Below are 10,894 nucleotides of genomic sequence, written 5' to 3'. Positions count from 1 at the left end.
CTGTTCTTGTGATAGTGAGTTCTTACAAGAGCTGATGGTTTAAAAGTGTTTGGCAGTTCCCCTCTCGCTTTCTCTCTCTCCTGCTGCCTGTGAAGAAGGTGCTTGCTTCTCCTTTCACCATGATTATAAGTTTCCTGAAGCCTCCCTAGCCATGCAAAACTATGAGTCCATTAAGCCTCCTTTCTTTATAAATTACCCAGTCTCAGATAGTTCTTTATAGTAGTGTGAAAACAGACTAATACAAATGACTATATAAAATATATTATCAGTGTCTGTAAAAATATGAAATCATTTTTGAACACTAATGAAGAACCTGGTTTCGGTGATTTTTTTTTCCTCAGTTTTTATTTAGAAAGTTTAGTGAAACAAATGTAGCGTCACAGTTTAGGAATACTTTAATCTCACTATAATTTAACATTGTAAAAAATCTACTAATTTTTGATTTCCAACAATAAAATTTATAAAAATAATTTTACATTTATAAAATGAATTATTTCACAATAAATTATTCATTTCTATTACCTGAAAAAAGTTGAATACTATATAAAAGTGATAACTTCCCTTATCAATATTTTGAAAATATGCTGAAAACATCAGTTCCTTTTTTCCAGCATCTTTGGCAGTTCAGTATATAAAAATATAATGTTATAAATCCCCCGACCATAGTTATTGAAGCAGAATCATTGCTAATAATTTCAAAGACATAGCTGTTTAGTTAATATACATGAATAAATTATAGGATTCACTAAAAATGAATGTTATCGTTCATGCTTTAAAGGTATTTGCTATGTTCTGAATTTTTGTGTTTTCCAAAATTCACATGCTGACACCTAGTCCCCAGAGTGATGGTATTAGAAGGTGGGGCCTTTGGAGGATGATTCAGTCATGAGAATTTGTACCTTTATTAAACAGACCTGAGAGAGCTACCTTGTTCCTTTTATGTATAAAGACACAGCTAGAAAATGCCATGTATGATCCAGAGACCTAATTTGCTGATTCCTTAATCTTGGACTTCCCACCATTGAGAACAGTGAGAAATGAATTTCTGTTGTTTATAAGCTGCCAAATTCATAGTATTTTGTTATAGCAGCAGCCTGCACAGACCAAGGCAGTATTTTGTTTTAATATCTTCTAAGGGAACATCCCCCCAAAGTAAACAAAAATCTACAAATGTTATTTGTATGATAAAAATCAAAAACATTCTTATTCACAAAATAGAAACTACAGTAAGTTTTCAAAAACTAAGAGTTAAAAAACTCCCCCATATGATATATTTTACAGTTTCACAAGGGTACCAGGTCTTGAAGGAATTTTATTAAATCTATTAAATCATAGATAGCTTTTAATAATCATTTTTCTACTTTAAGAGTTCAATTTTACTTTAAGAGTTAATAAGTTACTTAATATTACTATAACCTTTTTACTTACAGGGTAAGTGGGATATATGACATCATAATCTTAGACATTTAAAAAATCCTGAGAAAGATTATCTAATTCAATCTTTTACAGCTTGTGATCCTCTTTTTCAAAAAAATATTATTGATAATTACTGAACCAGTTTTTCCAATTTTCCCTCTCCTCAACCAGAGAGGAGCCACTGCCTCATGAGGTGGCCCATGCTTAATTTGTTTTAAAATAAATTCCAGCTCTAAGTGATATCAGAGAGTTTAAGGCTCCAATGAACTGTACTCCTCAGTCTAGAATTTGACATTTGGTACATCCCTGGGCTGCTACATTTTAAAGAATCTGCTAAGCCAGTCATTTTGCTTTGTTTTTGTTTTCATCAAAATCTATGTGGTGAATCTTTTATTTTCTCTAATGTTTTTAAGGAAAAGTCTTGTTAAAACTACAAAAGTGGTTTCTTATTCTAGGCGCAACAAATTTACACTCACCGCTTATCAGTAAATATATATTATAGGCAATATGGTGAATAGTATTCAATCATCACTCAACTGCATATATTTAAAAACCACACTACGAATAAGAAGCTCACATTTTTCATTCCACACCAAAGATTCGTTAAGTCAACTAGACCTGGGTTTGAATGTGATTCTCTCACTCGTTAATGTTGCTGAACTTTTGTTATGTTCCTTAAACCCTCAAGCTAAACTTTCCCTTATTTATAAAAGAGAGAAAATGATATCTCTCCTACAGTGTTATTGTGAGGACTAAATAAGGAACATGGGTGGTAGATGGCTAACGTGTGCTCAGAATCAGCTCTCTCAGTGGCATGGCTTTGGCTAACACAGACTTTCCACCTATAGATAACTCTCCTGGCCACCCTGGGAGCCAGCTGTGGGCATGTGCTAATTTCTAGTCAATGGATAACTATTTCTAAATTGTTTCAGGAGAAAGAAATAGATGGCTCTCTTGGTTTAGTCACTGTTTTAGGGTTTCTTTGTTACAATTCACCCTGTATCCTAACTGATAAAACCAACATGCTTTTGCTTACCATACATCTTCAAATAAAGTCAGATTTCAAAAAGTATCCAGTCCTCCTTGGAATGGTTTTTTGTATTTTTTAAACTTAAGATAGGAATATTTAACTCTAAAGCAAAGAGTTGCTTCTTTACCACAGAATGTCCATAAGAGATTCTTCTTGAAAAAGATACAGCCTATTCTACCGCAACTGCTTTATTTTTCTAATCTGTAAGTTTATAATTTATTTTTAAAAATTTAGCTCATTTTATATTAAACCTGGATTTCTGATCTACTATTTTCAGTCAAAAATGAACACTGTGTTCTGCATCACATCACAATAAAGCAATTATTTACAAATTTAAATTAACATTAATAAAACAAATGAAACTCATACATAAGATTCAGTTGGTTCGGGCACAACGCAGGGGCAGTTGGAAAAAATACCCTATATAAACATCTTCAAACTCAGATACACATTGGTTGCGTGTGAAAGTTTTACATAGTAGCAACAACAAACAGAATGAATGTATGAACAAGAAAATAGGACACCATCTTATAACAGCACCATGAAGAAGCCTTGGCTAAGAGGTTGCCAAAACTGCTATCCTGAGATATTTCAAGATCAACAACTTTTCACATTTATGTAGTGCCGTTCTGAAGTAAACACGTTTTCACAATTGCTTTTGTTTGGAGAGATGCTGGTGTGAAATGACTGATGCTTGGTTCACAGCTATTTTGTACTGTTCTTGCCCAGAGCCTTGTGTTGGGGAAGGGAGTGGGGTTTCAGGAGTTGCTGAAAAAGAATCAGAAAATCGAGTGTGATGGTGGCAGTCAGCCTTCCCCACCCCATTAAACCCTACACAACACCAATACACATTAGCATGATCTGGCAATGTTTTAAAAAGATCCTATATAGAATAGTGATTTGTAGAATGTATTATTGGCCCATGACACACTGTTAGAGAGTACTCTTACCTTACCTCCCAAATAACATTAAATAGAAAGAGATCATGTTAAAAAATTTTTTTCATAGTCACTTTAAGGTGTTTTCTGCCTTTCTTAAAAGCATTTATAAGCATTTGATTCTCTAATAAACCTAACAGGAAAAAAGGCAATGAAAATAATTAACAGAAGGATAGTTTTCTCAAATATTAGAAAGCAATGTTTATAATTTTTACCATCAAAATTCACATAAAATAAAAATATAATTCAGACATATTAAATGACATAAAAAATTAAGGTTAAGGTACTTTATAAATGTTCTGAAATCTAAGTTGTAGTCAAAAGCATCTGAAAAATACTGACTTTTTTCGCTTCAAAATTATTCTGTTACAATCGAGCTTGCCTGTCCCATCCCCTTTGATGCAAAGAGCAAGCCTGAGTAATTGAATAGAAAGTAATTGAATACAAAAAGATTGAATTGAATGTAAAAAGTTAGTTTCAAAACTTAATTGTCTAGAATAGTAGTTCTTTCCATTGTAAAATGTAACCATATTATAAAATAATCTAGGAGTTATTCTGTAATTTTTAGAAACTTGAAATATTTTAGTACTCAACGCTTATTGTTACTGGATTATTCCACATAGTAAACAGAACTAGCAGAAAATGTTTGATGATCAGACTGAGGCTTTGTAAACTTTATAGCTTATGTCTCAACAGTTTCAAAAAATTATCTACAAAACAAGAACAGCCTCCTTTTGCCTAGTGTTCATTAATACATTAGCTTTATATTATTGTTAAGTATGGATTAGCAATTACTCAGAAGCAAAACTTTTAAGTGCCATTTAAATGACAAACCAATATCAAAATCTGCTTTTAAAATTATTTCTGGCTATTTAGACTAGATCTAAGACTGCAGTAGCCTTCTCTAAAAGACCAAGAAAATATGCATGAACTTAACTTTTGGTTGTGTTTAATATCCTGCTTGCATAAAATATAAATTATTTCAAACGAGCATAGTAAAGTCAAGATTTCTTTTACAAATAAATCCCACAAATACTATGTGGAAAGAACAAGAATAAAAATTAGTGTAACAATGTGATTTTTAAAAGACTAGGGTCAGCAAATATGTTTTTAAAATACTAGAATACTAGCCCTTAAAAAGTATTCAACCACCAGCAGAACTGTCCAACTCTCTTGCCAGTTGATTCCTACAATGCTTAATGTGTTGTTAATGTGTTTCATTTTGCGAGTTTATGAATAACTGATCTTTAAGAGACACAACTCCATAAACTCTCTAGTATGGTATTAAGCTTGCCACTCTCTTTCTGCTATTGATTATCTATTAAATGAAAATGGTAAGATCTATTTTGCAAGGATGGTCCCAAATAATGCCTTTCAAGTACATTGGAAATCCAAGATTATGTGATATTTTTCTATAATTTATGTTTTTCCTAACAATTTCATTTATTTCTCTCTCTCATATACTCAAAGAATTTTGGTTTCAGATACTAGTTACACAAAGGTCTACCTGTGCTTGTATCTAAAAGACGGCATGGTAGCATGCAGTTCTGTGGCCTCTACGTTCCCTACCAATGGCTAGAAGTCAGATGGTACTTGGTAAATTGTTGCATTGCATACAACATTTGGGAAAAAAAAATGTTGTAGCTAGCTATTAAAGACTATTGTAAATTCAGTAAGTAATAAGAGTATGCATAATAATTATATCACAATAACTCAAGTCATCTCAGTGAGTTAGTAGGTTTGGTGTTCAGAGGCAATAGATCGAAGGTAAATCTGGGATTAATTACATTAAATTCAGAAGCAATTAATCAGTTAATCTAGATATTTTATCAAATAATTAGAGATCTGTATCACTAGAATAACTTAGAAAAATAAAATTATCATTAAGGTTATAATAATAGATTAACTTAGCTACAAACAATCTCTATGGTATTTATATAGTCATCTGAGTTCCAAGAAGTTTTCATAAGCAGCCCTCACTGCACAATTCTGATGTGAATGAATTCTAGTTACCGTGGCTTAAACAGCACCAGTCTGGCAACAACATGGTTCAAGTTTCAGTCACCACGGTAACTCAAAATTAGTGAGTAATTTCATAAATACAGACTCCACTGCCAACTCTTCAGTCTGCAAACAACTGTCTAAATAACAGATGTGCTTTATGATCAATGACTGATCATGCCATAATTTTTAGTCTATCCATGATTGGTCACTGAGCATCTTCTATTCAGTTCAGGTATGGAAAACAAACTGCATACAGTGGCTGTGTGGCCTTCTTGTTTCCTAGTGGTAAATTCACTCACATTTTACAAAACTGAATAATTGAATTAGAATTGACCAACAACAGTGAAAGTGCAGAAAAGGAATAGAAGGTGATGATGCTGCAAGGGACGTACAAATAGAACACAAATGCAGTCACAGAAGAAGTAGCTGTCCATGGGAATGCTGCCGCTGCTGTCGTTTGAGTCTCTAAATATGCAGCCAAGAACTTAGCGAAGGAAAACTTGTCCACATAAATGAGAAAGCTGGATGTGTCAGAAGGGGAGAAGGTGTCCCAAAAGAAGTGAAAGCGGCAAAAGAAATTTCACGTTAAATGAATTCTCAGAAATATGCCAGGACATTGAGAATACAAGGGATAAAATGTTGAAAGCTGATCCAAACTTCCCAAAGAGTAAAACTCATCAGGGCGTAGAAAAGATCCTCACTTCCTAATGTAAGTTTTAAAAGGTGACAAGAACTGGTCAAACTGCGTTTCACAATTATTTTATAAAGAAATAAAACACTTTGATTGTCAATATTCCTAATGTTTTAATTACAGTGTACCAACTGAAATGTTTTATATTTAATTCTACAAAAAAAGTATAAAGATTGCATTTCTTTAGTTTCCATAAACATTAAGAGAGTTCTCAATGTTTTCACAAACATTTTTGAAGGTCCCAAGCAGGAAATAATTTTCCCATTGATTATTCAGATTCCCTTGCATGGTTTCAGCTTGCATTGTCGTTTTTACGGTCTCACACTACCATGCAGAGCAAGGACTACTTGTATACTCTTTTGTGCTCCCCAGATCTATGAAGTAGAAAGACTTTTCTTACATTTTCATTTTAGGAAGCAAACTGACTTCTAGGGAGAATAAGTGACAAGCTGAATAGCAATCTTCTACTGCTGAGTCCCAGATGGGAAATTACACCAAGTTTTTGCCATTTCTGGTTACTAATAGATTCTTTCCCACAATTCCACTTTTTCTCAGGTAATTAAGAAATATCATGGTTGAAAAGTAGCCTATATACTTACAGATCTGGTCTGCATGAACCAGTGTTGACATAGGACCTAAAAGTATAGTTTGCCCGGTTAATGGATCTTGAGACAAATGTGGATGCATTGGATGATGGAGATGACTACCGTCATTGGAAGCCCCTACAAAAGATAAAAAGATGCTGTGTTAGTGGTATTTAATCAAGGAACAGCAAGTTTACCTTGAAACAAATGTTTTGATTGACAGCTTAAATATTGCTATTTTTGCCAAGTGCTTTTTGGGAATTCAAAAATAAATTGACAGAACCACTGGCATATTAAGAACAATGTCAGCTTTCACTGTACATTGGCTAGATTAATGTTGCATCATATTATGCTGTATATTAAAAATGGACTTTGTGTGCCATTTCCTGGAATCATTAGGTTCGCTGCCTGTTGTTAAGGCAATTCCAAGAATCACTTACCTCAAGTTTATAGTATTTGGGATCACTGTAATAGCATGAACAACTTTCATTTCAGAAAGATATCATTAGGAACAAATTATGCACCAGAAAACTAAAAACAAATATGATGATTTTACAAGGAAATTTAATCTAGATTGGAATGCAAAATAAATTTCTTAACTTATTCCTGACATTTATTGCAACAATGAAATATCATTTTCCCTTTCTACTATTTTGTGTCAATTAATTATTTCAGGAACACAATGTTCATTTTTAAGATATTTTATATACATATATATATATATGTATTAGGTTATATTGCAATTCCAGTATCCTTGAGGTTTTAAACAAATCAGGGCATGAAAAACCATGATATATTTGAAGAGGTCATAAAACCAGGAAATTTGTTTCTGTTTGCCATTTTTGGAAGGATCTGAAAATTTAAGTCAAAGGGACTGTGGAGTAGAGGTGGTGGAGGCTAATAAGAACGGGGGTTGAGGCTGGGCACGGTGGCTCACGCCTGTAATTCCAGCACTTTGGGGGGGCCAAGGCTGGCAGATCACAAGGTCAGGACATGGTGACCATCCTGGTGAACACAGTGAAACCCCGTCTCTACCAAAAATACAAAAATTAGCCAGGTGTGGTGGCGTGTGCCTGCAGTCCTAGCTACTCTGTCGGCTGAAGCTGGAGAATCACTTGAACCAGGGAGTCATAGGTTGCAGTGAGCCGAGATCACACCACTGCACTCCAGCCTGGAGACTGAGTGAGACTCTGTCTCAAGAAAACAAAAAAAGAATGGGGGTTTGAATCTGTCCAAGTATTTTTGTCTCTCTGATGGGTCTTGCAAATTTTCTAAATGTAAAAACTTGAGTTCATTATGTCCTAGCAGAAGGAGAAAAATTCAGGAGCATCACAGTGACTTCAACAGATGAATTAAATATGGACCAAAAAAATCAATGGCTCATGTCATCTACCAACAGGGACAATTTGACTTCTTCTTTTCCTAACTGAATACCCTTGATTTCTTTCTCTTGCCTGATTGCCCTAGCCAGAACTTTCATACCAGTTAGAATGGCAATCATTAAAAAGTCAGGAAACAACAGGTGTTGGAGAGGATGTGGAGAAATAGGAACACTTTTACACTGTTGGTGGGATTGTAAACTACTTCAACCATTATGGAAAACAGTATGGCGATTCCTCAAGGATCTAGAACTAGATGTACCATATGACCCAGCCATCCCACTACGGGGTACATACCCAAAGGATTATAAATCATGCTGCTATAAAGACACATGCACACGTATGTTTATTGCGGCACTATTCACAATAGCAAAGACTTGGAATCAACCCAAATGTCCATCTGTGACAGACTGGATTGAGAAAATGTGACACATATACACCATGGAATACTATGCAGCCATAAAAAAGGATGAGTTTGCGTCCTTTGTAGGGACATGGATGCAGCTGGAAACCATCATTCTTAGCAAACCATCACAAGAACAGAAAACCAAACACCGCATGTTCTCACTCATAGGTGGGAACTGAACAATGAGATCACTTGGACTCAGGAAGGGGAACATCACACATCGGGGCCTATCATGGGGAGGGGGGAGGGGGGAGGGATTGCATTGGGAGTTATACCAGATATAAAGGATGAATTGATGGGTGCTGATGAGTTGATGGGTGCAGCACACCAACATGGCACAAGTATACATATGTAACAAACCTGCACATTATGCACATGTACCCTAGAACTTAAAGTATAATAAAAAAAAAATAAAAAATAAAAATAAAAAAAATCAATGGGTCAAACTTATATTTAGTGTGATTCTAATCAATAAAGTAGAAATTCTTCAATGTACTCACCACCTAGTAGCATTTCCTGAAGCAGATTGTCAATTTTGACCATCCCAAAAAGTTTAACGAACTGTATTTGCTCAATCATTTGCCAAGTGATGCTCTGCAGTGTGGGCAAGAGCAGAAGCAACTCTCCAAACCTTCCCCGGGAGTCATACTGCCGATCATTAATGTAGTCCTCCAAACCGATCTGCACTTGGAACCTCATGTTCTTAATTTTTACTGGATCACTTAGCCCTTTTGCATCTAACCAAGGAATAAGAAAGGCAGTGTACAGATATAACCTAATTAGAGTGTGAGGACAATAAATATTCTAATCTTGAAATGTAGTTTAATTTTTATTATATTAATTCTCTAGTGGAATTTTGAAAACCAACCTGGATCAAAAAATACAATTGCCTTTAAACAAGCATACTCATTGTCATCAATCTGGATTTCTTGAAATGGTCTAACCAGCTCATCTAGAACACGATTGGCCACACGGCTAATCTCAACTTCACAGCTGTTGCGGTGAATAACATAGTTGTTTCCTATGGAAGAGAAAACAATAACAACAAAATAACCACCTGTCTCCCAAAATTGTCAGCATTGTTTAAAATTGAACAAACCTGTGTTTAAAATAGTCTACCCTTGAAGGAATAGTGATGTACTTTCTCTCTCAGTGGTGTTGTTAGTTATGCTGGAAACACTCAAGCATGCTTAAAGGACGAATAACGTTGATAACGTGATCACATGCATTTTAATGGTATCAGTCACTTGCAATAACACAAAAGCGCAGACTAATAACATGCTAATAATTGACAAGAGAAAATCTAAATACAATGATTAGTTTTCTCTGTCACTCATCTATTAGAGTTTTATTCACTAATGACTATAATACAAACCCTAAAGAATCTTTCTTGTTTACAGCAGATTAAAAACAGCACTTTGATACTCCAGGCATTCTAGGCATACACTATGGAGACAGTTTCAACACGTCTAAGTAAAGGAAGCTGATTTTTTTTAAATTAACATATGAATTCTCATGAGTTGCCTCTGATAGTGTATTTTCTCTTCCTGGACTTCTTTAAATAGAGGTGGGATAACCACTTTATAAGGCTGACTTTAAGGGAGTTCAAAAATTGGGTGGCAAGCTAGACCACCTATTCCCTAAATATCTTTCTAACTCAGAAATTCTCTGGCTATAATATAATGGACATTTTTATAGCTTCCAAAAATAACAGCTAAATTGTTATTTTCTGGTTTTATAAAAAGACAAATATTCTAAATTCTTTCACTGCAGGCAAAGACAATCCTCAGGGTAGCAGCATATTCAACGGTACCCTCGCTCTTTCTTTTTTCCCCAGCTTTATGGAGGTATGACCATCAAACAGAATTGTATATATTTAAAGTGTACAATGTGATTTTTTGTTTGTTTGTTTGCAGACAGAGTCTCTCTCTATCGCCCAGGCTGGTGTGCAGTGGCACGATCTCAGCTTGCTGCAACCTCTACCTCTCAGGTTCAAGTAATTCTCATGCCTCAGCCTCCAGAGTAGATGGGATCACAGGCACCCACCACCATGTCCGGTTAATTTTTTTGTATTTTTAGTAGAGATGAGGTTTCACCATGTTGGCCAGGCTGGTCTCGAACTCCTGACATCAAGTGATCCTCCTGCCTCTGTCTCCCAAAGTGCTGGGATTACATGCATGAGCCACCATGCCTGGCCCAATGTAATGCTTTGATGTGTATCTACATTGTAAAATAATTACCATGGTAAAACTAACATATATTTCACTTCACATAGTTAATATCTTTTTTTGAGCTTCACTCTTTCTTTATGAAATGTTAGCTTACCTAATTATTCTGGGTAAACCAATTTAGAACTAGAATTTATACCGTAGACATTTTGTTTTCTAGGTATATTGCATTTAGGTCTACAACGAGAACAGTATGCTAGGTGTTTACTAGAAATGCA

The 10,894-nt window shown here is 34.8% G+C and overlaps 1 protein-coding gene across 3 annotated transcripts in view; it reads right to left on the bottom strand.

Moving 5' to 3' along the window:
• Nucleotides 1–336: 336 nt before the first annotated feature.
• Nucleotides 337–10,894, bottom strand: part of HNF4G (hepatocyte nuclear factor 4 gamma) — a 167,724-nt gene continuing 157,166 nt past the window's right edge. For 2 of the 3 annotated variants that reach the window (XM_030937775.1, XM_010388043.2), the window contains 4 exons: nt 9,317–9,469; nt 8,949–9,185; nt 6,679–6,801; nt 337–3,214 (listed from right to left, as the gene is read on the bottom strand). In XM_030937775.1, the coding sequence (XP_030793635.1) occupies nt 3,093–3,214; nt 6,679–6,801; nt 8,949–9,185; nt 9,317–9,469 (635 nt within the window). In that variant the 3' untranslated portion in view covers nt 337–3,092. The remainder of the gene's footprint in view (nt 3,215–6,678; nt 6,802–8,948; nt 9,186–9,316; nt 9,470–10,894) is intronic. The other variant, XM_010388050.2, reaches the window with a different exon arrangement.

Source organism: Rhinopithecus roxellana, chromosome 9, assembly GCF_007565055.1.
Source record: "Rhinopithecus roxellana isolate Shanxi Qingling chromosome 9, ASM756505v1, whole genome shotgun sequence".
NCBI classification, from domain to species: Eukaryota; Metazoa; Chordata; class Mammalia; order Primates; family Cercopithecidae; genus Rhinopithecus; species Rhinopithecus roxellana.
This window is presented reverse-complemented; position numbering and strand designations above follow the sequence as displayed.